Raw genomic sequence first — 27,758 nt, forward strand, 5'->3', positions numbered from 1 at the left:
TGAAGAGATCCGGTCATTTCGACTGGACGCCGGAGGCCGAGCAGGCCTTCCGCGACTTAAAGAAATACCTTACCTCGCCGCCCGTTTTGGTGGCTCCTTCTCAAGGTGAGCCCCTGCTACTTTACGTTTCGGCCACTCCTCAGGTTGTGAGCGTAGTATTGGTGGTGGAGCGAGACGAGTGTTCAGGGCCGGATGCTGGGTCCCAGCTCCCAGAGGCCCCCGACCACTCACCTGTCCTCGTGGCTCCCCCGGAGCTAGGGGTCGAGCCCGAGCACGCTGCTCTTCCTAGCCAAGGAATCGAGCTCGAATGCCCGGCCAACCCCGACCATGCCGTCGCCCCTGGGGGCTGTAGCAGCCCCCCGGGCGGGGCCACCGTCCGGGCCCGCCGGGCACAGCGACCGGTGTACTTCGTCAGCGAGGTCCTCCGGGAAGCCAAGACAAGGTATCCTCAGGCTCAGAAGCTGCTCTATGCCGTGCTCGTCGCCTCCCGGAAGCTGCGCCACTACTTCCAGGCGCACAAAGTCTCAGTGGTTACCACTTATCCACTAGGACCCATTCTCCGAAATCGGGAGGGCACCGGGCGCGTTGTCAAATGGGCAGTAGAGCTGGCGGAGTTCGATCTACACTTCGTTAGTCGCCAGGCAATTAAAAGCCAGGCGCTCTCCGACTTCTTGGCAGAGTGGACCCCCATCCCCTGCGTCGACCCAGAAGAGTTTTCTGCCTATCCCGGGCGCGACATGCCCGGGTACTGGGTCATGCACTTCGACGGCTCCCTCTCGCTGAAAGGCGCAGGGGCCGGAGTGGTTCTCACCTCCCCAACGGGTGAAGAGCTCCGGTACGTCGTACAGTTGCATTTCTGCGCATCCAACAACATGGCGGAGTATGAAGGTCTCATCGCCGGCCTCCGGGCTGCGGTGGGGCTCGGGATTCGTCGCCTCCTGGTCAAGGGGGACTCCCAGCTGGTCGTCAACCAGGTCTCCAAGGAGTACCAGTGCACGGATCCTCAAATGACGGCGTACGTGGCCGCGGTCAGGAAGCTCGAGAAACGCTTCGATGGCCTTGAATTGCGGCATATCCCTCGCCGCGACAACGCTTCGGCCGACGATCTATCTCGCCTGGCCTCATCACGTGCGCGCGTCCCTACCGGAGTCTTTGAAGAAAGACTCACACGGCCTTCCATCCTGCCTGCCGAACAGGGTGAAGGGGAAACCTCGAACTCAATTCAGGGGACCCCGGCGGTGCCCTCAGTGGGAAGCCCCGTCAGGGCGCCGCCGTCCGGCGAGTGCGCTGTGCTCACCGAATGTTCTCAAGATGCCTCGTGGATGTCTGACATCCGAGGGTACTTGAAAGAAAGGTTCCTACCCGAGGATGAGGCGACTGCCGAAAGGGTTGCTCGGCAGTCCAAACGCTATGCCATAGTAGACGGGGATCTCTACCGACGTAGCGCAGGAGGTGTTCTCCTGAAATGCATCTCTCGGGCAGAAGGCGGCGATCTTCTCGCTGAGATCCACGAGGGCGAGTGCGGTGGCCATTCATCGTTCCGCACGCTGGTCGGGAAAGCCTTCCGGCAAGGTTTCTACTGGCCCACAGCTCTCCAGGATGCTTCCGAGCTGGTTCGGCGCTGCAGGGCATGCCAGTTCCATGCAAAGCAGGTTCACCAGCCAGCTCAGGCTCTCCATACCATTCCCCTGTCATGGCCTTTCGCGGTCTGGGGTTTGGACATTTTGGGTCCATTCCCCCGAGCAATCGGGGGCTATGCGTACCTATATGTCGCTATCGACAAATTCACCAAATGGCCGGAGGCAGTCCCGGTCGTCAAGGTAACCAAAGGCACGGCGCTCCAGTTTATCCGCGGCATCACTGGTCGATTTGGCGTCCCCAATCGGATCATCACCGACAACGGCACCCAGTTCACTAGTGCCTTGTTCGGGGACTATTGCGAGGATCTTGGCATCAAACTTTGCTTCGCTTCCGTCGCTCATCCTCGGAGTAACGGGCAGGTCGAGCGTGCCAACGCGGAGATACTAAAGGGCCTCAAGACCCGGACCTATGACGTGCTCGCTAAGCACGGGAAGGGATGGGTAGATGAGCTGCCGGCCGTGCTATGGGCCAACCGGACTACGCCAAGCCGCGCCACCGGGGAAACTCCTTTCTTCCTCGTCTACGGCGCCGAGGCGGTCCTCCCCTCCGAGCTTACTCTAGGCTCCCCTCGAGTGCACGCGTACTCTGAGGGTGAGCAGGAGCATCAAAGGCGCGACGACGTAGACTACCTGGAAGAGCGCCGGCGGCGTTCTGCTGTCCGGGCGGCTCGGTACCAGCAGAGTTTGCGCCGTTATCATCTGCGTCACGTCCGGGCCCGGTCTTTCGAGGTGGGGGACCTAGTTCTCCGGCGCATCCAGTCGCGCGAAGGAATGAATAAGTTGTCCCCTGTGTGGGAAGGTCCGTTCACCGTGATCGCGGTCCCCCGGGCAGGTTCTTTCAGGTTGGCAACGGAGGAGGGGCAGCCACTCCCGAATCCGTGGAACATCGAGCATCTCCGACGCTTCTACCCGTAGATGGTCAAGCTCGCGGTTCAGGTTGATAAGGCCGGGGGCTTCTCCTCGCCCGAGCAATCTGGAGGCTTCGCCCCGTATGGTAAATCGCTGTCGCCCAACCTTGTAAATATCGTACATTCAGTATTTTAATAAAGCAATCACTATGGCGAATTATTTCTCTGGATTCCCTATGTTTAACCTGTCTGGTGAGGTGCTCGGTTGTGCGAGAAAAAGTTCGCTCTCTCGTTTTTTCCCATTGATAAAAGAATCCCAATCGGTATACATGCGGGCAGTCGCCACTGACTTACGTCCGACATGGTAGGCAGTGGTATTCGGTGTCGTAACAGGCTCCCGGGTACTAACCGAGTTTCGGGGCGCTCTGAGTAATCCCATCACTCGAGCTGCTCGAGTAGGCCGGAGCTCAGGCCCCCGGAGCGAGCTGTCGGTGCTCGGTCTGGCCTGTCATACCCGGGTGCCACCGAACCATAGGACCTCTAGGTTATGCCTCTGTCCGCCCTTGTCTTCCGGTTCGGGTATTCGAGAGGTCTCGGGTCGAAAAAACAAGAGCAGTCTAAGGCAAGTACCGCACTAACAGAGCGCACCAGACAAAGAAATTCTACATTTTCTCTATCAAGTCATAGGACAGCAATCACAAGCAGCTCGGCCGCGAGGGCTTCAATGCCCCGGTCTCTGGTCGGCCCCCAGGGTTCTTCGGGTGGTCCTACCGCCTAGGCTTGGGTGGTCGAGATCACCCGACCCTAGGAGCCTCGTATGCCCATGGGCGGTCGGGCGCTCCGTTGAAAGGATCAAGTTCCCGGGCCCCCGGGCTCGGAATCAACCCCTTCTGGGTCGGCTGGCCGGAAGGCCGACGGCTGCCCGGTGAGTGGTTATATTCAAACAAATCTGCTTTCAGTAACTTTATGTTCCCGAGTCATTCTCGGGGGCTCTCGCACTTTAATCTGCTCGGTGAGGTGGTCTCCTGGCCCGCGAACAAACCCTGCCGCGTGTCGGCCTTTTTCTAGAACGACAGAGCGGTTCGTAGAAAGGAGTACCGTGCGTGCGATAACGTTCGACCGAAGCCCTTCGTGGTGGTCGTGGTGGTCGGTCCGCTCTTAAGGACCCCGAGCACTACCGAGTCCTCAGGTGCCCTGGGTAATCCTATCACTCGAGCTGCTCGAGTAGTCCGGAGCTCAGGCCTTGGGGGCAGGCTGTCAGTACTCGGTCCGGCCCTTTCTTGAGCCCGGGCACCACCGGACCGCGAGGACTCTTGGTCACATTCTCGCTCGCACGCGTCTCCCATCTACCGGCTGAGTGGTCGCAAGGCGAAAAGGTGTTCACAGGGCACGGCGTGTTCCGGTCAGGGCTGTTCTATCTCCCGAGCAAGGAGTCTATGTCTTTGTTTCTTAAGCTAGGCAGTGCGGACTCACGAGAGCTTAAAAGCTGGCTGCGCCAACACACACCAGCGACTACAACTACTTCGTTTTTCGGGGACGGAAAGGTCGGGAGCGGCCCGACTGAGTACTCCTCGGGACTTCCAGACAGAGCGCCGGAAAGAAACCTCAAGCATACAAAAGAAATTGGAGTTTCGAGCACAAGGAAAAGCTGCCATTATATTCACAAGACCTGGACAAAGCTTTTTCTAAAGGTTCACTCCTACATCTGCAACAAAAAAGATAAGGGCGCCGACGGCCTAGTCTGCGGCAGAGGCGTCGGCTGAGTCTTCTGAGTCGTCCCCGGGGGCTGGCGATGGTGGCACCTCCCGCCTGAAGCCGGCCGCCACCGCAGAGGCGGTACTGCTAACCGCTGCCCGGGCGGCCTCCTCCTCAGCCTCGACCACTCCCTCCCGCGCCGGCTCCAGCGGGAAGTTCGGGTCCCTGCTTCGGTAGCAGGCCAGGACATGCTCAGCCACGGCATGAGCCAGGCCACGTCCCTCCCGGGCAGCGAGCTCCTGGACTGCCCAGGGCAGGGTCTCGAGGCGCTCGCAGACTTGCTGCAGCTCCAGCACTTGCCGTGCGGGGCCGTCGCCCTTCGTGCCGCCGACAAGCCGCCCAAGGCCGCCTTTCTCCATGGCCCGTCGCATCCGCCGGAGTATATCCTCCAGCATCTGCACCAGGTTAACCCGCGAGACGAAGGCCGCCTCGAGCTTCTCCTTGGCGACCCGCAGCTGTGCCTCAAGTCCCTGGTCCCCGGCCGGACCAGAAGAACCGCCGGCTGCGGCAGGGGCAGCATCCTGCTTCGCCTTGGCCACCACCTCGGACAGGGCCTGTTCACGGGCGGTCAGTTCCGCCTCGTGTTTCGCGTTCTCTTCCGCCCTGGTAGCCGCGGCGGCCGCCGCGGCAGCTGCCTCGCCTTCCCGGCGACTCAGCTCGCCTTCCCGGCGACTCAGCTCACTCTCCCGCCGGGCCAGCGCCTCCTCCTGCTGGACCACCGAGTCCTCCCGGGCTCCGAGGTCAGACGCAGACAGCGCGTTGTCCACTTCCCGGATGGAGACGTCTTCTTCCCAGCGCTTGATTTCTCCTCTGATCCTCTGGAGGTCGTCTTCCCAGCGCTGGAGGTCGGCGCGCGTCTTCTCGACCGCGCCCTCTCGGCGGGCCAGCTCGGCCTGCCGCTCCTCTGCAAGCCGCTCCCGGGACGTGACCGCCGCCTCCCTCACCTGCGCCTGCCCCATCCTGGCAAGGGCATCGGCAGCCTGCCGCCTCGACGCCTCGGCCAGGCGGGCGGCGTCTTCAAGTTCCCGCGCGGCTCCCGCGCGGATGTCATCAAGGAGTTTTTGCTCCCGCACGGTTGCCGCACGGGCCTCCTCTCGGGCGCCGGCCAGCTGCGCCCTCTCCAGTGCCAGGCGGGCGCGCTCGGCTTCGAGCTCCCCCTCCTTGGCATCCACCGCCGCGCCCAACTGCTCGACGGCAGCTCGGACGCCTTCAATGGCGGCCGAGAAGGGATCGGTAGGCCGGCCGGGCACCGCGAGCGCCGAGGGCTCCCGAGCTTCTCCGCCGGATCCCTCCAGGGGGGCCAAGCTCTCCGCCGGGCCCTGCGCCGCCATCCGCCCCGGGCTCTGACTGACCGGGGTAGGCTCCTCCGGAACCAAGGCCTCGGACGGCGGCTGCGCTCCTGCATCAGCCGCCTTGGCCACCGGTCCCGACGAGGCATCCGCCTCCACTGTTCTCCGCCCCGGGCTCTCCGCGCCCGGGGTAGGCTCCGCCGGCGCCGTTTCCGTAGTCGCCGCCACTACCTCTCTCCCCACAGCCGCCCCGTCGATTGACGCCTCCACGTCAATCGGCGCCTCCGCCGTTCCTACACTTGCCTGCGCTGGCGCAGCGGGCAGGTTCGGCTCCGCCCTTGGCGCCTGCTCCTTCTCCGACGCCGCAACGGCTGCGGCCGGCCTACGGGAGACAAGTAAAAGAGTCAAAACTTAGTTCGGGCCGAAAATACCCATGGGAAAGCAAGAGAAATAACTCACCGATATCGCCACTTGGCCGCTGGGAGCCGGACGTCCGGGTCCGGTGACGTCGGTCCGGACCCCTCCCGCCGCCTCTTCCGCTGGGGGCTCGGCTGGGCCACAGCACGGGCCTCGGGTGCCGCCGCCCGAGTCTCGGACTCCGCCGTGCAGGTCGCCGGCGTGGTCGCAGGCGTCGGCGCGGGCCCCATCCGCACCAGGCGCGGCTCCAGCACCGGGAACGCCGCCGCTGCCGTCGGCGACGACGGAGACTCCGGCGGCAGGATCAAATTCCGGGGTCTTTTTCCCCGGTCTCCCGGCGTCGACTCCGCGGCAGCTTCGGGGGCAGCCTCTTCTCCGGCGCGGCGGCTGCTGGTTGCGGCAGCCCCGTCGCCGGCCTGCGCCGCGCTGCCAACGCCCTCCTCGCCCAGGAGATCTTCCAGCCCGGGGAGTTCGGAGGCCTCGGGACTCCGGCTTCTTGGCCGGTCCACGGGCCCTTGGGCGTCGAACTCCGGCAGCCGCTTCAGGATAGCCACCCGGTCGGGATTGGCGCAGAGCGCCATCTCCGGCCACGGAAGCTCCGCCCGGCTCATGTCCTCCGACCCGGTGATCACTCGGATCATCCCTCGCAGCTCCGCCTGCCCCAGATCCCAGCTCGCGCCGATCTGGGTCCTGGTGATGTCCTCCGGCCCGGTGTAGAACCAGCTTGGCCGGGCCCGCTCCCGCAAGGGCGCCAGTCGACGTCGCAGGAAGTCCGCGACCACCATAACGGAGGTTAGCCCGGACTCGCGCAGCTCCAGGATGCGCTCCAGCACCGGCTTTAGCCTCGCATCTTCTGGCGGCGGCGCCTCCCACGTCGATCGCCGAGGTTCCGCCGCCTTCTCTGGCAGTTCGAGCCGCTCGTGGGGGTCGGTGTCGACGAAGAACCAGTCCCGTCGCCACTCCTCCCACTTGCTGCGCACCACCTGGGGGATATATTGGTCCCCCAGGCCTTCCCGAAGCCGAAGGTTGCAGCACCCCGCAACATCCGCCGTGGAGTGCCCCCTCTTCTTCCCCACCGGTCGAAGGACGAAGAAATGGCGAAGCAGCGTCGCCGACGGCACCACCCCCACGAACATTTCGCAGAGATGGGCGAAGACCGCCAGCGCCACGACGGAGTTGGGGCTCAGGTGCGCCATCTGGATGCCGTAAGTCTCCAGCACTTGCATGAAGAATGCGGAGAACGGCGGCACCAGCCCCGCCGCCACGAAGGAGGTGAAGAGGACCGTTCGTCCGGGAACGGTCGTCGCCGGCGTCAGAGTTGCCGGCTTCACCGCCACAGCGCCTTCCTGACCCTCCGGCACCAGCAGCTTCCTAATTTTGTCCGCCGCCTCCTCATTCCTCAGGCGAGACTCCGGCAAAACGCTGATCGGAGCCCGATCCCGGCGTCCCCCTCCAACCTTCGACATCTCGTCGGAGAAGAGGGTGGTTTTCGGTGGAAGGAGAGAGAAAAGTAGAAGCACGAAAGAAGCAGAAGCGCGAGTGCGAGGGAGCGTGAAAAAAGGGAACGGACCGATCCTTCCCCCCTTTTATATCTCAAAATTCAAAAACTGCCGCCCCGACGGTTCGCTCGGCGAAGTGTCGCCTCGATCGACGCAACTGACAGGCGAATCTCCCGCCGATCGCGCGATGTCAGCATTTTGCCAGGCGTATTTTCCTCGATCTGCGCGGCAACCGCACGGGCCGCCCGTATGATTATCACACCCCTCGGAAGTTGTATGGACACGCGTCCACTCATTTGCCCGTTGGGGTCTGCTTGATGTCTAGAAACCGCAGGGGCCACCTCCGGAAAGCTTGCCGCGTGGCATTCGGCCCGCCTTGACCTCGGTCGCGACGAAGGGCCCATTCGCAGTCTCTGTCCCATCGGCTGCCAAACGGGCCCGGGGGCTACTGTCGGTGTATTTAGAACCAGGGGTCCCTAAGTCCCGAGGCCAAACCGGCCGCCCACCACATATCACCACCCTGCAAGGTAAAAGCAGAGACTCGGGAGAGGGTGCTCGGGGCTGCGCGTGGCAGCCCGCGAGGACTCGGTGCCCCGAAGGTCTCACTCAAGTACTCGGGAGAGGGTGCTCGGGGCTGCACGTGGCAGCCCGCGAGGACTCGGTGCCCCGAAGGTCTCACTCAAGTACTCGGGAGAGGGTGCTCGGGGCTGCGCGTGGCAGCCCCCGAGGACTCGGTGCCCCGAAGGTCCCTCTAAAGTGCTCGGGAGAGGGTGCTCGGGGCTGCACGTGGCAGCCCGCGAGGACTCGGTGCCCCGAAGGTCTCACTCAAGTACTCGGGAGAGGGTGCTCGGGGCTGCGCGTGGCAGCCCCCGAGGACTCGGTGCCCCGAAGGTCCCTCTAAAGTGCTCGGGAGAGGGTGCTCGGGGCTGCACGTGGCAGCCCGCGAGGACTCGGTGCCCCGAAGGTCTCACTGAAGTACTCGGGAGAGGGTGCTCGGGGCTGCGCGTGGCAGCCCCCGAGGACTCGGTGCCCCGAAGGTCCCTCTAAAGTGCTCGGGAGAGGGTGCTCGGGGCTGCACGTGGCAGCCCGCGGGGACTCGGTCCCCAGAAGGTTCGCGCAAGATCGTTCAAAGACTCAAAGGGCCCCGTCGCCAGAGTGTCATCCAGTCAAGGGCCCGATGCCGCATTTAATAGGCGCGCGTGGCCTGGCATTCTGACATCCTGACATTCTCGGCTGCCCACGCCCCAGTGTCAGACCCGGCCATGCCCTGGCTGGGGGGCGTGGGTTCATTAAATGCACGGGTCCCGTCCCGTTTCCACTTGCGCACCTCGGGATAACGTTACCAGAATCGAAGCACTCGGCCTGCCACCCTGCCCTGGCAGGAGAACAAGACAGAGTGGGCGCACCGGGCACCTCTGAGGCTGTCCGGTGGGCCTTTTTTTTGTGTGGCACCCCGAAGCTTCCGCAGCGGCTAGTGGTCGAATGCGCGCCGCCTTCCTCCACCGCCCCTGTCACTTCACCAAAATGAGATGATTAGGCCTTTTTCCGTGGCACCTGGGCATTGGCATCCCCTCTTTCCCATTCAGGATATGTCGAGGTCGGCGCATCTATAAAAGGAAAGGAAGGAGGACGCTAGAGAGGACAGAGAGACGAACAACGAAAAAGAGGAGGACAAGAGAAAAACAAGAGGTCAGTCGAAGAACAAGAAATCACCACCCCCGATCACAAGACAATCAAGAAACCAGCTAGCTAGAACATAAGAGCCTCCTGCTCTTTGTAAACAGCTCTCCCTCGAGAACCAGATATACCCTTGAAGGATCTCCTTCAAGGATAGATATAACACTCATACAGGAGTAGGGTGTTACGCCTCCGCGCGGCCCGAACCTGTCCAAAAACCCGGTGTCCCCGCAAGCCATCGCATTTTATTTCCTTTTCCGCTCATTTCCCGTGCAAGCTTTTCTAGGATCATCCCCCCGGCCGAATCTCTAAAAAGGGGTCTCTCGGGATCCCTGCGACAGGAGTTCACTCTCCGACAGAGGTGAAGAGGACGATTCGTCCAGGAACGGTCGTCGTCGGCGTCAGAGTCGCCGGCCTCACCACCACAGCACCCTCCTGACCTTCCGGCACCAGCAGCTTCTTGATTTTATCCGCCGCCTCCTCATTCCTCAGGCGTGATTCCGGCAAGATGCTGTCCGGAGTCCTATCCCGGCGTCCTCCTCCAACCCTCGTCATCTCAGCGGAGTGGAAGGCGTTTTTTGGTGGTGAAGAGAGAGAGAGAAGGAAGAACGCTCCGGTCGCCTGGGAATTTCCTAGGGGCTTCGAAGCGCAAAGGAAGCAGGAGCACGGGTGCGAAAGAGCGTGAAAAAGGGGAACGGACCGATCCATTCCCCCTTTTATATCTCAAAATTCAAAAACTGCCGCCCCGGACGGTTCGCTCGGCGAAACGTCGCCTCGGTCGACGCAACTGTCAGGCGAATCTCCCGCCGATCGCGCGATGTCAGCGGTTGCCAGGCGTATTTTTCCTCGATCTGCGCGGCGACCGCGCGGGCCGCCCGTATGATTATCGTGCCCTTCGGAAGTTGAGTGGACACGCGTCCACTCATTTTCCCGTTGGGGCATACTTGATGTCTAAAATCCGCAGGGACCACCTCTCGAAAGCTTGCCACATGGCGTCCGGCCAGCCTTGGCCTCGGTCGCGACGAAGGGCCCATTCGCAGTCTCCGTCCCATCGACTGCCAGCGGGCCCGGGGGCTACTGTCGGTGTATTTAGAACCAGGGGTCCCTAAGTCCCGAGGCCAGACCGGCCGTCCACCACATATCACCACCCTGCAAGATAGGTAGAAACAGAGTGCTCGGGAGAGAGTGCTCGGGGCTGCACGTGGCAGCCCCCGAGGACTCGGTGCCCCGAAGGTCCCGCTGAAGTGCTCGGGAGAGAGTGCTCGGGGCTGCACGTGGCAGCCCCCGAGGACTCGGTGCCCCGAAGGTCCCGCTGAAGTGCTCGGGAGAGAGTGCTCGGGGCTGCACGTGGCAGCCCCCGAGGACTCGGTGCCCCGAAGGTCCCGCTGAAGTGCTCGGGAGAGAGTGCTCGGGGCTGCACGTGGCAGCCCCCGAGGACTCGGTGCCCCGAAGGTCCCGCTGAAGTGCTCGGGAGAGAGTGCTCGGGGCTGCACGTGGCAGCCCCCGAGGACTCGGTGCCCCGAAGGTCCCGCTGAAGTGCTCGGGAGAGAGTGCTCGGGGCTGCACGTGGCAGCCCCCGAGGACTCGGTCCCCCGAAGGTTCGCGCAAGCTCGTTCAAAGACTCGAAGGGCCCCGTCGTCAGGGTGTCATCCAGTCAAGGGCCCGATGCCGCATTTAATAGGCGCGCGTGGCCTGACATTCTGACATCCTGACATTCTCGGCTGCCCACGCCCCAGTGTCAGACCCTGCCATGCAATGGCAGGGGGGCGTGGGTCCATTAAATGCACGGGTCCCGTCCCGTTTTCGCCTGCGCGCCTCGGGATAACGTCGCCAGAATCGAAGCGCTCGGCCTGCCACCCTGCCCTGGCAGGAGAACAAGACAGGGTGGGCGCACCGGGCACCTCTGAGGCTGTCCGGTGGGCCCTTTTCAGAGCACCCCGAAGCTTCCGCAGCGGCTGGTGGTCGAATGCACGCCGCCTTCCTCCACCGCCCCTGTCACTTCGCCAAAATGAAATGATTACGCCTTTCTCCGTGGCACCTGGGCATTCGCGTCCCCTCTTTCCCATTCAGGATATGTCGAGGTCGGCGCATCTATAAAAGGAAAGGATGGAGGACACCGAAAGAAAAAAAAAAGGGGAGGAGAGTCAGTCGAAGAACAAGAAAACAACAGCCCCCGATCGCAAGACGATCAAGAGACCAGCTAGCTAGAACATAAGAGCCTCCAGCTCTTTGTAAACAGCTCTCCTTGGAGAACCAGATATATCCTTGAAGGATCCCCTTCAAGGATAGATATAACACTCATACAGGAGTAGGGTGTTACGCCCCCGCGCGGCCCGAACCTGTTCAAAAACCCGGTGTACCCGCAAGCCAGCGCATTTACTTCCGTTCCCGCTTTTTTCCCGTACAAGCTTTTCTAGGATCATCCCCCCGACCGAATCTCTAAAGAGGGGTCTCTCGGGATCCCTGCGACAGGAGTTCACTCTCCGACATATACCAGCTCTATTTTCTTCAATTTTGATTAGACATGATTATAATTACAACACATATACACGTTTATACAATCAGACATCATCAAACCAAAGCAACACTTTGCCAATCCCTTATCACATATAAATCAAGACTCATTTCAATTTGTTTCCTCACGTCGTGCTATGGAGCCTGTGGATTTGATTAAAAGAGTAAGTCATCCTACAGTTTGCTGGTTGCTGGTTGCTGCACTGAAAGCCCTATTCTAATATGCTTAGTGATTGTTGTATAGGAGAAGGAAATCGAGCAAGAAGCATACAGTGAGCATGGCATGACAGCACAAGAAGATCCCAAGCAGGACAGCTGCCTTCGATTTATCAAAAAGGCTGAAAGATTTAAGGGCAGGGAACGATGGCAGCAGCCAAAAAGGTTTTCTTTAAGCAACTTCTCAATCTCTTCCATTTTCTTTAGTCAATTTAGGGGCAAGCATGTTGAATAAGTTCTTTATCTTCTGCAACATGTGTGATTAGATCACAGTAACATGGCATATTCCCTAGAATAACCAGGGACAATTTGACCAAGATGCCTCTATACGTGGAACATCAATCTGTTTGAAATGCCACCAATCATCATACTACTGTCATTTTGTACCCCCATAATTTTTTAATGCCTTTGCATAATCAAGGTTAATTGCTTTTTTTACGAAAATGTCTAATTCCTTTTGGTTCTGTAGCTTCCTCGTCACATTGCAATCTCACATGTTTAATAACTTTCCTGTTCATTTCCTGATGCTCTGGATTGACACAAAAAATGCGATTCTTTTTTTGGAAGCCACTGCCTTTATTGCAATCTCACATGTTTAATACTTTATCCTGTCCAATCCCACATGTTTAAGAATATCCTCCATGCCACCTGAGACCAACTGCACAATATAATGAACTAAACTGAACACACAACTAGATTGCAGATAGATCAAAGAGCTTTAGCACAGAACTGGAAATGACGAAATGAATATTTACAATATCCAGCTATGTGACTTCAAGTTTGGTGTTGTAAGTACCAGCAGGTTATTTTAGTTTGTAAATGGCGATAAGCACAACAATAAGTGACGGAAGCAAGTTAAAGTACAGTTGTACATTGATGTTGTTAGCACTGAAGGCAGTATATGTACTCTGGGAAGTAGTAATCTTCGTTTCCAACTTATGCATAGAAGTTAGCAATTTGTTGTTCTTGGATAGAGTTATTTCTAAGCTATGGTACTGCTTTGCTAGAGCAGCTTGGCAGATTTTTCCCTTCTGCTTCTTCTATCCCAGTTGGGAATCTGTTGAACCTGATGATATTTTTTTTTGGGATAAACATCTGCAGCTCTTGAAGAATGGCGTAAACGGAAGATGGAGCGTGCAAGGCAACGAGCAATTGAAAAGAATGGGACAACATCCGGTGTGAAAACATGATGAAGTGAGGGAACTATTTATGCAGCACCAGGGACATTCTTTTTGTTGAGCTCTGGAGCTGCTGTGGTCTTTGTACGCGACTCAGTCTGTTCAGCCTAGGTTGTAAAAACTTGTAGCAGTGTTGTTGTAGAAGAAGTGACGTTTAACTGAAATTGATTTTCCGTGTTGTGTTTTAAGTAAAAAGAAAAGAACTAACTCTCCAACGTTCCTGTAACCACTTTGTGATAAAATTCATAGAAAACTGTTCGAATCCCACACCGCTCACGTAAAATTCATGCGTTCTAACAGGGGACCTTTTCATGTTGGTCCAGCTGATTCTGCAGCAGGCATTAGCTGTTCTTGAAATTGCCGGTAAAAGTAAAAACTCATGCTTTCGGTTCTGACTGGTAGGCTGAGGCTGGAAATCTGAACGCTCGAATGGAACGCCGACACATCGCGAGCACGAACCTACTCACACACCTGATTCCCCTCCTTTCACCGTGGGGTCGTCGTCGTCGTCGACCCGTCCACGCGACTTTTTGTCCGCCGTGTCCGCCTCCGCGCCGTCCATGCCGCGCACGCGGGCCTCATGCCGCGGAAGCGCGCCCGAGACCACAAGCGCAACCCCTCGCACTGGTGGCCGCGCTCAGCTCCGCTTGTCTAAATTTTTTAAAGTGATCGTACAGATAAAATGATTTTATGATTGGAAGTAATTTTATAAGGTAAGTTTTATAAAAAAAGTGATTTTATGAGTGAAGTAAATGAAAAGAAGTTAGTTTTTTTAACTTCTGATATCTAGTTCATTTAAAAAATTATTTTTATAAAATTACTCGTAGAGCTAAAAACTGTAAATTAAAAAATTAATTTAGTAGCTCCGCCAAACTCATCCAATTCTTTTTCTTCTGAAAAAAATTCTTTTTCCCAGCCACAACTACACACTTGTACGATCAGTTACCTTCTTGCACCCCCTTCCTCGCCTGCTACACCGGCTTCGCTTCACACCCCACGAGAGACGCGGCGGTTGCAGTTGCGGCCAAGTCTTCGTGAGATTTAAGCATGGAGGCCGCGGCGACGCCGGCGTCGCATCTCCTGCACTGCGGCGGCTTCGGCCGCGTTGCGCACCTCCCGGCGCTCCCCGGTCGCCGCCGCCGCCGAGGCCAGCTCCCCCGCGTCCGCGCCGTCGCCACGGAGCCGAAGCCGTCCACCTCCTCCTCTCGCCCCAGACCGAGGAGCCGTAACGACATCTCCGACACCGTAAGCTCAAAACCTGCCGACTCCGACGTCCTCGATCGTTGCTCCTTTCCCGCTGTTATGAAACGTGCCGAGATGTTTGCTTCCTTGTTTGCCTGTGGATGTGACGCAGAGGTTCGGGGAGGTGTCCAAGGAGATCCAGCGAGTTCGCAAGCAGATGGAGCAGGACGAGCAGCTCGCCACGCTCATGCGCGGCCTCCGCGGACAGAACCTCCGCGACGAGCAGTTTGCCGACGATAACGTCCGCCTCCACCTCGTCGAGGTACAAACCAACCTCCCTGATCCACTGCATTAACTTGTTAGCGTGCTCTCTTCTTTACCCAATTACAGAGTTCGATCACACTATAACTGAACAGAATATTTCCAGTAGGCCCTATTACTACAAAAACAGTAGTAAAATTGGTTCTTGTTAAATTCTGCTGTTTCTCTTCCCTGGTTCAAGGTAGAATCTGCGGACAACAATGAGGGGCTGCCTCTCGTGTATAGTCCTGAAATCATATCAGCGTACTGGGGCAAGCGTCCGAGGGCGGTCGCCACTCGCTTTGTGCAGTTGCTGTCTGTTGCTGGTGGTTTCATCTCTCATCTCATATCAGATCTTATTAACAAGAAACTCAAGGAGGTAGCTGTCATATTCCTACAGCTGCGTTGTTTTCTTTAAATCATGTGAATGCACTTGCTAACTGATAGATCTTATTTTGTTGGTGTCCAATTTTTGTTGATAGAATGAAGTAGCTCGTGCCATTGAACTGAGGGAAATTGTGACATCTCTGGGTCCTGCTTATATCAAGCTTGGGCAAGCACTAAGTATACGGCCAGATATTCTGTCCCCTGCAGCAATGACTGAGTTGCAGAAACTGTGCGATAAGGTGAATATTGCTATTTTTAGGTTCACAATGTTCTTCCCCTTGCTGCCACATTTGGCATATACCATTTTGCTAATTGGCTGTCAACTGCGACATCAAGGTTCCTTCATTCCCAGATGATATAGCAATGGCTCTTTTGGAAGAAGAGCTTGGTCAGCCTTGGCAAGAAATCTACTCTGAGTTATCCCCCTCCCCTATTGCTGCAGGTAATTATATTAAAGATCTGTGTATCCTCCGATTGCTGCATTAATCACTGCCTTGGGCTACACTTATGTATTATATTGCAGCATCTCTGGGACAGGTATATAAGGGCCGCTTGAATGAAACCGGAGAACTGGTAGCGGTCAAAGTGCAGAGACCATTTGTACTTGAGACTGTCACGATTGATTTATTCATAATTAGAAACCTGGGTTTGGTACTGAGGAGATTTCCACAGGTAAAGATTTTGATCTATTTAGGAAGAATCAATGGAGATATTACATTTATTAATTTGAACTGAAATATTGCCGAATATTGTCAGGTCTCCATTGATGTTGTTGGCTTGGTAGATGAGTGGGCCGCTCGATTTTTTGAAGAACTTGATTATGTAAATGAAGGGGAGAATGGTACCTACTTTGCTGAAATGATGAAAGAAGATCTTCCACAGGTAATTGCCTTGACATCCATATATATTTCCCTTGTTATATTTTTTATACTGTTACATAATACACCATATAGATGCTAGTTTCACTATCTATCTGTTCACTCATGAATTTATTCAGCAATCTTCCAGGTTGTTGTACCAAAGACATACAATAAATACACATCTAGAAAAGTTCTTACCACACAGTGGATAGAGGGAGAGAAGCTGTCACAAAGTACAGAGGATGATGTTGGATCGTTGGTCAGTGTAGGAGTCATATGCTATCTAAAACAGGTTAGTTTGTTTTAATCGCTGCTGCACATTTATTCATACTATTCACAACTTACGATTAAAGATGCACATGCACACACTTGCTGGAGGAAAGGAACGTTCTTTGCTCAAGCGGTCTTTTTAAAAGAAAAGTTTGGTCATGTTATATTTATTGTTATTTGCAGTTGCTTGATACTGGATTCTTCCATGCTGATCCACATCCAGGAAATATGATTAGAACACCGGATGGAAAGCTGGCTATTCTTGATTTTGGTAAGTCAAGGATATGGAACATCCAACTATGTTACTTTTTTTTGCCTCTCATAAAGTTGTAAACAAAAAGATTAAGTTATCCATTATGTGGTGCAGATGAGTATGTTTTTCTATGAGTACAATGACATGTATTCGAGTTTCTGTTCCTCTGTGATACGAACTACTGCAGCACATACTATATTAAAGCATGCAAGTGCAAACCTTCTTTTCACTGGCATATAATAGCCTGATTGTATTCCTTTTTGCAAATTTTGATTTTTTTAGAGTTAAGAACTAAATCTGCTTACCAAATTTCAAAAAGTAGTTAATCATTTCATTTTCTTTTCGTTCAGCCTATTTTTGCTATGTTTTTGTTTACGTCTTACAGTCTTACTTAATGCATTTAGGAAAAAAAAAAAGATAAAAACATTGGATCCTTCTTTTTTGTAGGGCTTGTAACAAAACTGACAGATGATCGAAAGTATGGAATGATTGAAGCAATAGCTCACCTTATTCATCGTGATTATGATGCAATTGTTAAGGACTTTGTGAAGCTTGGTTTCATCCCTGAGGGAGTTAACTTGGATCCAATCTTGCCTGTTCTGGCCAAGGTTTTTGATCAGGCACTTGAAGGAGGCGGTGCAAAGAATATTAACTTTCAAGAGTTGGCAGCGGATCTAGCACAGATAACTTTTGATTATCCATTCAGGATACCTCCATATTTTGCATTGATTATTAGAGCCATTGGAGTATTAGAAGGTATAGCTTTGGTGGGAGATCCTGAATTTGCCATTGTGGATGAAGCATACCCATATATTGCACAGGTCAGCATTCAACCTTTGATTCAACTTCCATACCCTCCCAATGGTAGGTTAATTTTGAGGTTCTGTATTTACTGATCCTTTGTTTTGTTTGACAATATCAGAGGCTATTAACAGATGAATCACCTCGGTTAAGGAGTGCCTTGCGTTACACAATATATGGCAAAACCGGTGTTTTCGATGCAGAAAGGTTCATAGATGTTATGCAAGCTTTCGAGAATTTTATTCGTGCAGCAAAGAGTGGTGGTGGGGAGAACTTGAAGGGAAACATGGCTGAGCTGGCTGATATAGGAACTCAACCTAGTTTAGTTCCTGTATTTCCAATGGCCATAGCCCAGTCCGAGCAGCCAGTCAAAACTCGTGCAGCTCTTGCTTTTCTACTCTCTGAGAGGGGAAACTTCTTTCGGGAGTTCATTCTTGATGAGGTGACCTCTCATGTTACTACAACTGACAAATATTTAAGGATCAGGAGCACATTAATTTACTCGATTTAGGGAAATGTACTTTACATTCTAATATATTAAGCTTTCTTATTTTCTGCATTGCAGATTGTCAAAGCCATCGATGCAATTTCGAGGGAGCAATTAATACAGATTGCTACATCTTTTGGGATAGGAAACACTACCCCAGTTTTTAGCATGGTTCCTGTTAGGGCCAGAGCGTTGCTTCCAACAATCACAAAGGAAGACAGACTCATCTTGAACAATGTCGAGAAGGTTGTAAAGTTCCTAACATCTGGGACCGCAACTCCAACAGTGAATGGGGTATGCTTGCTATTCTCTGTTTTTTTTTTCTGCATCAACAAAAAACAAGTGATAAGGTTACTGATTCATTTTTGTCGTTGGCAGGACGTAAATATGGTGTCTGTAGTCCAAGAGCTTCTACCTGTGTTGCCGGGCATCTCATCGAAGATCCTACCAGATGTCTTAAGCCGGTTGCCATCGCGAGTATTTGCACGGTTGATCCGAGAGGCATTTTTGTAAAGTGTTTGCCTTTTTCTTCTAACAACAAACTATAGGCAGTTATTCCTGGTTTTCGTCCAAACAACACACAAATGATGATAGAAGATTGTAGAGGAAACGATGTATATAATTTATACCTATGCAAGTTAACCAATGTTTAAACAACAATTCTAACTGTGTTGTGGAGTCCTTTAGATGGCATCGTGTGTACTTAGATTTTTGCACATACAAGAAATTGATCTTCTGGTGAGAATCAATAGAAACAACATTATGACTCGTCGCCACCATAAATTATATGGATACTCATAAGTCATGAAGCATATGTTGTTGGTTGGGCTTTTCACAGATGCAATATTTTTCCTTTGTTTTCGATATACTAACATGCATGTGGAGAAGAAAAAGGATGTTCGATATCAGGTCACCACAAGCCAATGGTGGACACAACATTATAAGAATTGGTATACCGAAGATTCCATCTTTTAAATTTGGTACTATAATGTCTCACTATAGCTCTAAAATTTTATTTTCCTAAAAATTCATGACATCATGAATAAAATAAATCCACAAGCTGTTCTTGCTAAACCGACATCTCAAAATAAATAGCGCCCTTGTAAGGCCATATCCAAAGCTTATAACCTAGATAGTCGTTGCATCATTGCCATATATTAAGATATCAATTCCTTTTTCTTCTTAGATATCTTTTACCTAAAAACATCACTTAAAAATGTCAAACTTAAATAACTTTGCCCACTCCATGTTTTCTGAGGTGGCGTTGGTCCCATCTTAACTACTAGTCTGCTAAGTTGCTTGCTAGTGCTGCTCTTTACTGTCGTGATCACACCTCTTGCTCTATTACAATTGCTTACACAGATAGAGTTGTTAGTATTTGGAGGCATTGTTTTCCCTTTTCTTCATAAGGATGCATGAGTCGTGATTTATTTTGGCTATATGGTAAGTGAAAGGTTAGCTTGCTAAAGTCAATTGAGCGAATTAGGGAAGTGGTAGTTGTATGGAGTTAGTACAAATGGTTTGAGTTATAAGCCAAATTATTTTTTTGAGCTACTATTTTGAATATTTTCGCAAATTGTGAGTATTTTTTTAAAAATGTTTGGTGTGCATATGTACACTAATGTTCTTTGCTTGCTGTGAATTAGAGAATGTATAGTGTTTTTTTTTAATCAGAATTGGCTTTGTGTGAAGTACTATGTGTTTATTTGGTTTAGCTAGGCTACATGTTTGGTGTTTCAAAATTGGTACACTCTCCGTCTCAAAATAGATGGTGTTTTAGAGTTGAGCGTAAGTATATTAAGGTGAACGATAAAATGATTATTTTACTTTATTTTAATATCATTTATTACGTGTGAAATAAGACTTGTATTGGTAAGTAAGTTACTTGATGGAGAGAATAAGATTGGAAAACTTGAGCTAAAGTTACCTCAAAATCGTAAAACATCATATATTTTGTACATTGTAGTGGAGGCTAAAATGTCATTTGTTTTAAGATGGAGGTGATACCTTTTTAGTGGTCTGTAAACTGTGATGTTAGGTTCTATAATCTTATTAGGTTTTGAAGATTTATGTATGGAATATATAATTGAGATTGCAACCATTCGATGCTTCTATTCGCTCGGTTTGGAGCACAGAAGGCATTTACGTTGTGGTTCCGCATGTTTGGCTTCTGTTCGCTTGATTTGGAGCATTGAAGGCGTCAACGTCGTGGTTCCACGCATTTTTGGAGCATACCAGCCCAAACAGGAAGGGTGGAGAAGAGTCCAAACAGGCTGGGATGACGCTAAGCTATTTAACGAGTTCGTGATAAAATATATGTAGGCTAGCCCAATTACAAATATATACATGTATTATAACTATTAACCGAGATTGTTTTTGCAAAAATACTGAGTATACATCTATACACCCATGTCCGTGTACTGGGTCCGCCCCTGCCACAAGATATGATGTTTGGTTCTAAGTGGCAGAATCAGACATGTCTTCTTGGCAATGAAAACACGCACGACGAGAAAACACAATTCCGGGCAGCATCTTCTAAATTTAAGTCATGATACAGGCACATGAGTTCACATCAAACACATCTCAATATTTCATGTAATGAGCTCACAAGGTCTCAACAAGAGCAAGAAGGATGCTTGCTAAGTTCGGCGAACTGGGAATTTTGAACTTAATCTTCTGTTGGCTTGACTACAGCTTCAACATCCGCGATTGTACTCTCAGCTTCTCCAATCTCAGCACCTTGCTTATTTGACTCCTTCAATTCAGCCTGCAATGAAATAATCGTTGGAGTGGATGAAGAAAAGTTCACACGACTTTCGGACGTAGATACGGTTTTTGTTATATGGTACCAGTGTTGCTTTCAAGTCTGTCAATGCAGTTTCAAGTCGCTTGTGGCAGTCTGGGACCATCATCCTTGACTCAGCTAAAACATTCTCCTGCAGAGGTAAAGTTCACGTTTCAGTTACTCCACAAAAGTTACGAGATCAGATCATCAGACGATTTTAACAATGACCTTTCACAATCTCAGTTACATGAAAGGAAAAAAAAGAACACTTAAGAACTCTTCAAGTAGCCTGACGAATGCAATACATGTGAGAAATGGGAATTTGATTCAATGCAATATTTCATTTCTATGCCGGGGAAAAAAGTAAACTAGGATTGAATAGAATCCCGAATTATCTTCTAACCGTCGAAGAACAAAGAGAACAGCAATGCTCAAAGTCAAGAGTCATCTAATCCTGCTATCCTTACAGCCTCACAGGGTGAGATGCAGTACTAATGCAGGGAGATCAATAGCTGCATCGAGAAAAGAACAAAGCTTGCTATCAGAAGACTTCTCACCTGCTGCTTGAGATCGTAAGGATCGGCGCCCTTCTCCTTCATGTCGGCGGTCTTGGCCGCCTCCTTCTCCGCCTCCTTCTCGTACGAGCGCAGCTCCTTCACGATCCTCTTGCACGTCGACGTCTTGATCTTCAGGTTCCTCAGGGTCGCCATCCTAGAATGCAGGAAAGGGAAAACGCATCAAACAAACAGCAACTTGAAGCATCGGGATCCAGGAAACGGGGTGACGAGGATGGCCATAAAAGAAATGAGAATCCTGAAATGGATCGGATCCTTGTCCTTCTTTGTGGCGCGATGGAGACACGGAGGAGGTGAAGATTAGGATTGAGAGGTCAGAAGGCGGTGACCTGCGTACCTTAGGGTCTTCTCCGGCGACTTCTCGCGGCGGCGCGGCTACTGGAAGTGGACAGATCCTCGTGGGGCTGCAGTGGTGGTGGGTGGCAGTGAACTAGCCCCCCGACGGCCGTTCGTCGTGCAATGGACGGCCTTGATCGTTTGGCCTCTCGTTCGGCCCAGTTGGGCCACCCAGATGCTATATGGGCCAGCCCGCCACGTCGTCTCTAAACTGGGGTGATTGGGTCAGTTTCTGGGCCGGAGCTGCGAGAAACCGCCGTCCCCTCTGCCTGCCCAGGCCGTCGGCGTCTCGGAGACTCCAACCCAGGCCGCGCCGGCGCCACCGCTCTCCCCGGCGTATGGCACTGGTACTCCGTCTCCGCCCCTCCTCTCTGTTCCTTGCCGTGGTTATTTTGACTGCGTCCCGGGATTTGCTGGTAAATGTGCAATTAGGTTTTGGTTCGTGATCTCGCAGTTTTGGTTGCTGCCAAGTTTTAGCTGTTTGGTTTGACAGTGAATTATTTGTTGTCTGGAAGCTGGTGATTCGGTTTGATTGGAAAAATGAGAATCGTTGATTGATTCATCTCGTACCGGCCATTTGGTTCAGATGCTTCTTCACATGCGGCCTATGGGGTTCGCCGAGAACATTGGGGTTGATTAGTCACAAGTGTGTTAATTTGGATGCTATGATTGCTTCGTCCGCGATGATCAGGGACAAGATTCAGGGGGATGGTGGGTAACTTGTGTAGTTTAAACCTGTTGTGTCAATATAAAATTATAATTCCTCCTAGGAGCTTTATACTAACTGAAACTCGCTGCTAGTTGGTGGGTCACTTGCAGGTTCACAAATTTGATAGACCCTGAAACCACCCGGGTCAGTAACCGTACAGTAATTCGGTAGAAACCGATCAAATTTTATCAAATTTTTGATTTTTTTTTAATTTTGAAATTGAGTTTGATCGGTAACCGCTCAGTTTCTAAATACGGTGCGGATCGAATTGGCCGGTAACCGTGATAACCGAGCGATTACCGTCGCATTTTCAAACCCTAGTCACTGGCACACAAATTTTATTCCGCGTGTGTAGTCATGCTTTGAGATAATATCTTTTTTGCGAACGAATTCTTTGAGATGATACCATTTTGAGCTTCGGAGCATTACTTTAGCAGCTAGCAACATGTACACTGTCTTCCTGCAGAGACAGCAGAGTATTAGAGAATGCAGTTTTTTCAAGCAGAGTTGCCTATCAACACCCGGTTTAGTCTGTCTGTTAATACATCCATTTAGGTCTCCAGCCTATCACACGTAGCTATTCATACCTCAAGTAGGCTTGTACTGTCTGAGCTATTAAGCATAGGTTCCTGCTGATTTATGTCATCCATGCCCTCTCTCCTGGGCTAACTTGGTGGGGATAATTAATCAAGATCCAGCACCACACGCATGTGATGTACAACTAAATATAGCATGTCTATGTTAGGCATGACACATTATTAAATCCACTATCAGCTACTAAGTTGTATATCCATGTCATGGTTTTAATTGAAAATTGACATGGATTGATGGTAATATACCACCCCATGATTGGCGGGGAAACCTGCAGTTAGCTTCGTGGTAGCATAGATCAGTGCTGATTTTTTTTTAATGGATTAAAATGCCCCAAGTAGATTCTAAGGATTCCAATCTATCTGATAGACCAGGCTGTGGGATTATTTAAAAATCAAACATGTAAAGGAGTGCATATGTTTAGGAAAATCTGCTATGTTGCAGTATCTCTGAATTAAAGGGCCATCATTCAACAATCTGTAGGGGTTGAAAATATTTATCACTGATATTGGTCACAAAATGGATACTACCTGTCTGCCATGCTGTCTTACATTCAGCCAGCTAGACCATGTTGCGAAAACTTAATCATGAAAGAAACTAGTCTTCGTTTCGGCACACATGCATAAGAGCCTTGAATTATGAGCTGAATTTGTGCATTGTATTGCTACTGTTATATAATGTTGTGTCCGAGTACAAAAAGGTATTGTTACCGATGCAACTTATGTATAGAAGCGAGGTGACTCCTCGTGAATGTTTCGTATGAGCAGTGGTGTGATCCTGCTGTAGTTGATGGAAGGAAACCGAGGTGTATAACTATAATGTACTGCTGTGGTCGCCGTTGTTTGTAGAGTAGCTACAGTCCAAGTGTGCCTGTACTGCATTGGACCATCTGGCCACTTTGTGTGCTAAGATTGCGGCTAATAATGTACTTCACTGGGCAGTTGCAGCCGAAGCCGTTGTTGAATAGGCCAAGATCACAAACGATATCTTCGAGCTGATGAGGTAAGGTGGATCCCTTTTGCCTTTTTCTGCAGTCCTTAATAATATATGCAGGCGTACTTCTGCATGTATTTGAGCCTAACCAAAACACTACTACTACGACTCTTGCATTGCATGGTAATTTTCTTGTGTGTGATTTTGATGCATGGATGAGTAATCCTCACTATCTCCTTTGAGGAATGGATCGAAACCTTCTTCCCTGAAAAGGAATTAATAGAGTGAACCCAAGCAAGGATCAATCGTACTATACACTACTCTGGTCCAAATATCTCACTTGTTTCGATCAGCTTGTAGCAGTACAGTAGGTAATATCTAGTCTGGATTAGCTATAATATCCTTTTCTTCTTGCGTGCTAGCTGATACTTTAAGGAAAAAAATGCAAAACACCCCCAAAAGTATCTCTCCGGAAGTTGTTTTGTTGCAAACCCCCCTCCCCCCCCCCCCCCCCAAATTTCGGTTTTGATGCAAAAACCCCTAAAAATTCAAAAAAAATAAAAAATTATAAAAAAATTTAAAAAAACTAGAGATAATTCTAAGACCATATGTGATTTTTTTTTCAAAAATAATATCCTTTGCATCATATTTTATGGAGAGAAAGTTTGAAAAAAATGTGCAACTCATTTATTAACTCATGTTATTTTAACATTGTCATATCTACTATTATTTTTTCTACACAAACCATTGTTTAAGTAATCTAATAAAAGTGATTTCACTAATTTTGGGATGTTATGTATTAGTTATGAATTAATCTATCTGCAACACATTTACTCAATCCAGCACGTTACAATAACTATTTTAAGATTTTATGTATTTTTAGAAGATAGAGAATCATGTAAGAAGACTTGTGCAACTCATTTATTAACTCATGTTATTTTAACTTTGTCATATCTACCATTATTTTTTCTACACAAACCATTGTTTAAGTAATCTAATAAAAGTGATTTCACTAATTTTGGGATGTTATGTATTAGTTATGAATTAATCTATCTGCAACATATTTACTCAATCCAGCACGTTACAATAACTATTTCAAGATTTTATGTATTTTTAGAAGACAGAGAATCATGTAAGAAGACTAAAAAAAATTGGTTTCATGATTTTTGGATTAGTAAATAATTAACTATGCATTTAACTCGAATTAATAAATGAATTGCACGTTTTTCTTTTTTTAAAAACTTCCTCTCCATAAAATATGATACAAAGTATGTTATTTTTGAAAAAAAAAATCACAGAAGTTCCTAGAATTGTTTCTAGTTTTTTTAGAATTTTTTATGATTTTATTAATTTTTTAATTTTTTTGGGTTATAACGAAGCTGAATTTTTGAGGGTTTTGCGACCAAACAACTTCTGAGGGTGAAGTCAAATTTTAAATGACTTTTAGGGTGTTTTTACATTTTCCCCATACTTTAATGTCGCATGCAACAGATCTCTGATGGGACATCGTTCAGCAGAGCCGTTACTCCGTATGCATGGCATGTGTTTGTGGGGGACTAACTCTGGTGCCTGTGGGGGACATTGGTCATGTGTACGTACGCATTCATGCACCCTTTCACGCACCTGTTCATTTACTCATCTCACATGATGTGTTTGTGGGCGAATAGCAGCAGCAGTTGATGAGAGTCCCTGCCAGTTCTTGGAGCGTCGTTGTTGTTGCTACTGCTGCTGTGGGCTACTCTCCCTAGCGATATATATGGCTTCTCTCACCATCGGCTGGCCGTCGCCACTTTCCAGCAGGATCAATCGTCCTAAGGCTATAGTTAACGGTTTTTCTTCGGAGATGAGTTGAGAAGGGATTTTTTTCCTTTCAACATTTCAACAGTTTTTTTTCATAGTTATTGTTACAAAAGGATTTATAAGATCATTCTCTTCATAATAGAATTCTCTTTTCTTTTTCTTTGTGATTTCTTTCAAAGTGAAGCTATTAAAGACGAGAGAAGATAAAGAAAATAAGAATGAGAAAAAAAATTAGAAAATAAATAAAATAAAGAGAATATAAGTTGAAGATCATCTAACTTAGCCGTGAATCCTGTTTGATATCCACAGCCAGAGCGCCGGGCTGCAGGATGGACCAGTCGCATGCTACAGGCAAAAGTTTGCTTTGGCAGTAAAGATGCACTGTCGAGATGTGTGTGTATACTTGCGTACGTACGCTGCATGCATAACTATATACTGTATATCTGTATGCTGCATGCATATGTATATACTGTATATCTGTACGCTGCATGCATGTGACCAGCGAGTCAGATCAGTACAGTGTGTGAGAGGGCAGCAGTGTGAATTAGGTGATGGATGGGATGGAATTGGACCACTGGGGAGCCGAGATCTGTAGTATGTCCTAGCCAGCAGATAAGGAGAGATTGCCCACACAGTTTGGTGCTGCAATCGGTTTGGTTGGTCACTTGCCATCAATGGCAAACAGTAATCCTTTGTATTAATTCATTATTAATGCAGAAGATTTGAGTCTTTTTATTAGATCCTCTGTAGTTGCCACTGTAGTTGATTTCACAATGGACGTATCAAATTTTGAGTCTTTTTATTAGATCCTCTGTAGTTGCCACCGTAGTTGATTTCACAATGGACGTATCAAATCTAGCGTTACGGTACTGCTATAGTCACGTGATACAATAGTTACCGTAATGTGTAGTGCTGTAGCACAGACTCATTTACTGTACAAGCAGTAATCATCTGCATTAATTCATCATTAGTGCATAGGAATGTCTGAGTATATGGGATAGGTGCACACAACTGAACTGCCGGCCGGGGAACTGAATACGGATTGCCTCGGTAGGTCTGGCATGCATGCAGTAATGCAGTTGCAGCGTCGATCGCCCAATATAATGCACGCAGCAGCGTTGGTAGCATCTTTCCCTGATCCGCTTCTTGCGCGTTGGTATTTAAGTACGTGCCGAGTTTTTCCCAGGTGTTGTTGTTGCTGGCGGTGGTTGCGTCGCAGACTTTGTGATGACCCGGCCGGAAAATAAAGCCAGCTGCTGGTCCTCAGATTCAGGCCTGAAGCATGGACCAAGCACAGTTGCTTATGCAAATACCGACGTGGCGCTGTTAGGTTTCTGCCGGGGTGTTACTATGGGCATGCTGCTTTAATTTTAGATTGTGAGAATACAGTATAAGTACATAGAATTCGTGTAAACTTTTTCTATTAGATTGTGAATTGTGTGATTTTGTAGTATAATTTGACTCGCATATTGTAAAAATTAACTTTTATGCTGTGATTGTTTGTTTTTGTTTTTACTTTTAGGATTGGAATCTATAATCAAAATCAAAATAAATAGGGGCTAAATACAAGTTACAATTTTTTTTAGGCCTCTTAATCTGAGCATAAGTATAATATCTAAACATGTGTTAAACTCACGCCTACCACACACGTATGCACGCACACCCTAGGTCTACACCTACATATAGAAATGTAAAGCACATACTTTTCAGAGGTTGAGTTATGGCTTCACGTGAGCAAACGAGGCTAGTGCAACACCGACACGCTGTGTGGAACCTGGTGGATGGACTGCACAACGGCAGCACTCACCACCACACTACAATCGTGTTTGCTACATGCTGCAATTTTAGCCCCATTTGCATGTGCATGTGGCGATTTACGAGGCTTTTTTCTCTTAACTTGGCAGCCAACAGCCCACTTCATCAGTTCGGCTCATACCAGAGACGATTGTAGCACATACAACTATAGCTAGCCGACCATACACGTGCGGAGCCGCACGCTCGAGCGCAGGGCTACCAAAAACTTGTACTGTTTGCTACCGTAGATCTGTAGACGACGCTCACGAGACGCGTATATAGCAGCTGTAAAGTGCAGTTACATGTACATGCATATACCGACCGGCGTGTGTGCTCATGCTCCAGCTTAAGCACGCATCATAAGTCGGACACGTGTTTGCAGCGTGACAAGGAGCGACCGTCCGATCGAGAGAGAGCACACGTGCACGCTTAGAGCTATCCGGAGTACTACAAGCCATCCATCACCTATGCTGGCTTAGCTCGTGAATGCATGGACAAAGCAGCAAAAAGTCTCGATCTGCAATTGAGTACTCCCTCTAATTATAAATACATAATGTTTTATGCAAGTCTGCTCAAATATTTTAAATTTTGATCATAATTTTTTGAAATATTTAGTTTCAAAATATAAAAATTATATGCGTGGATTTGTCTTAAAAATGCTT

At 50.0% G+C, this 27,758-nt stretch overlaps 2 protein-coding genes and 1 long non-coding RNA gene across 5 annotated transcripts; 2 read left to right on the plus strand and 1 right to left on the minus strand.

Annotated features, from left to right (window-relative positions):
• Window positions 1-13,977: 13,977 nt before the first annotated feature.
• Window positions 13,978-18,264, plus strand: LOC133920927 (uncharacterized). Its single transcript, XM_062365572.1, has 13 exons — window positions 13,978-14,278; window positions 14,388-14,537; window positions 14,718-14,894; window positions 14,998-15,141; window positions 15,239-15,344; window positions 15,426-15,574; window positions 15,659-15,784; window positions 15,911-16,054; window positions 16,216-16,303; window positions 16,733-17,106; window positions 17,208-17,528; window positions 17,652-17,867; window positions 17,952-18,264. Exons 1-13 carry the CDS (start codon window positions 14,081-14,083, stop codon window positions 18,084-18,086), a joined length of 2,328 nt encoding a protein of 775 aa, XP_062221556.1. The 5' UTR covers window positions 13,978-14,080; the 3' UTR covers window positions 18,087-18,264.
• A 1,816-nt stretch (window positions 18,265-20,080) lies between these two features.
• On the minus strand, window positions 20,081-21,369 carry LOC133920320 (tubulin-folding cofactor A-like). The gene is made up of 4 exons (XM_062364928.1): window positions 21,271-21,369; window positions 20,916-21,069; window positions 20,423-20,509; window positions 20,081-20,340 (listed from the first exon to the last, which is right to left on the minus strand). The coding sequence occupies exons 2-4, from the start codon at window positions 21,066-21,068 to the stop codon at window positions 20,242-20,244; spliced, it is 339 nt and encodes a 112-aa protein (XP_062220912.1). The 5' UTR covers window position 21,069; window positions 21,271-21,369; the 3' UTR covers window positions 20,081-20,241.
• Window positions 21,370-21,488: 119 nt separating this feature from the next.
• LOC133920321 (uncharacterized) lies at window positions 21,489-25,352 on the plus strand. Of its 3 annotated transcripts, none has more exons than XR_009910087.1 (4): window positions 21,489-21,616; window positions 23,511-23,873; window positions 24,994-25,093; window positions 25,173-25,352. It is a non-coding gene; the product is annotated as an uncharacterized LOC133920321 (long non-coding RNA). The 3 variants fall into 3 exon arrangements; XR_009910089.1 differs by having other exon boundaries at window positions 23,511-23,576; XR_009910088.1 differs by having other exon boundaries at window positions 23,511-23,571.
• The last annotated feature ends 2,406 nt before the right edge of the window (window positions 25,353-27,758 follow it).

Source organism: Phragmites australis, chromosome 6, assembly GCF_958298935.1.
Source record: "Phragmites australis chromosome 6, lpPhrAust1.1, whole genome shotgun sequence".
Classification (NCBI taxonomy): Eukaryota; Viridiplantae; Streptophyta; class Magnoliopsida; order Poales; family Poaceae; genus Phragmites; species Phragmites australis.

Excerpts from the sequence above, each read along its gene's own strand:
- LOC133920927 (XM_062365572.1), top strand. The coding sequence starts at position 14,081 with ATGGAGGCCGCGGCGACGCCGGCGTCGCATCTCCTGCACTGCGGCGGC. Across the intron at positions 15,142-15,238 it reads TGCAGAAACTGTGCGATAAG|GTTCCTTCATTCCCAGATGA; the intron begins GTGAATATTGCT and ends TGCGACATCAAG. Across the intron at positions 16,055-16,215 it reads TCATATGCTATCTAAAACAG|TTGCTTGATACTGGATTCTT; the intron begins GTTAGTTTGTTT and ends TGTTATTTGCAG.
- LOC133920320 (XM_062364928.1), bottom strand. The coding sequence starts at position 21,068 with ATGGCGACCCTGAGGAACCTGAAGATCAAGACGTCGACGTGCAAGAGG. Across the intron at positions 20,510-20,915 it reads CTTACGATCTCAAGCAGCAG|GAGAATGTTTTAGCTGAGTC; the intron begins GTGAGAAGTCTT and ends TTACCTCTGCAG. Across the intron at positions 20,341-20,422 it reads CAGACTTGAAAGCAACACTG|GCTGAATTGAAGGAGTCAAA; the intron begins GTACCATATAAC and ends ATTTCATTGCAG.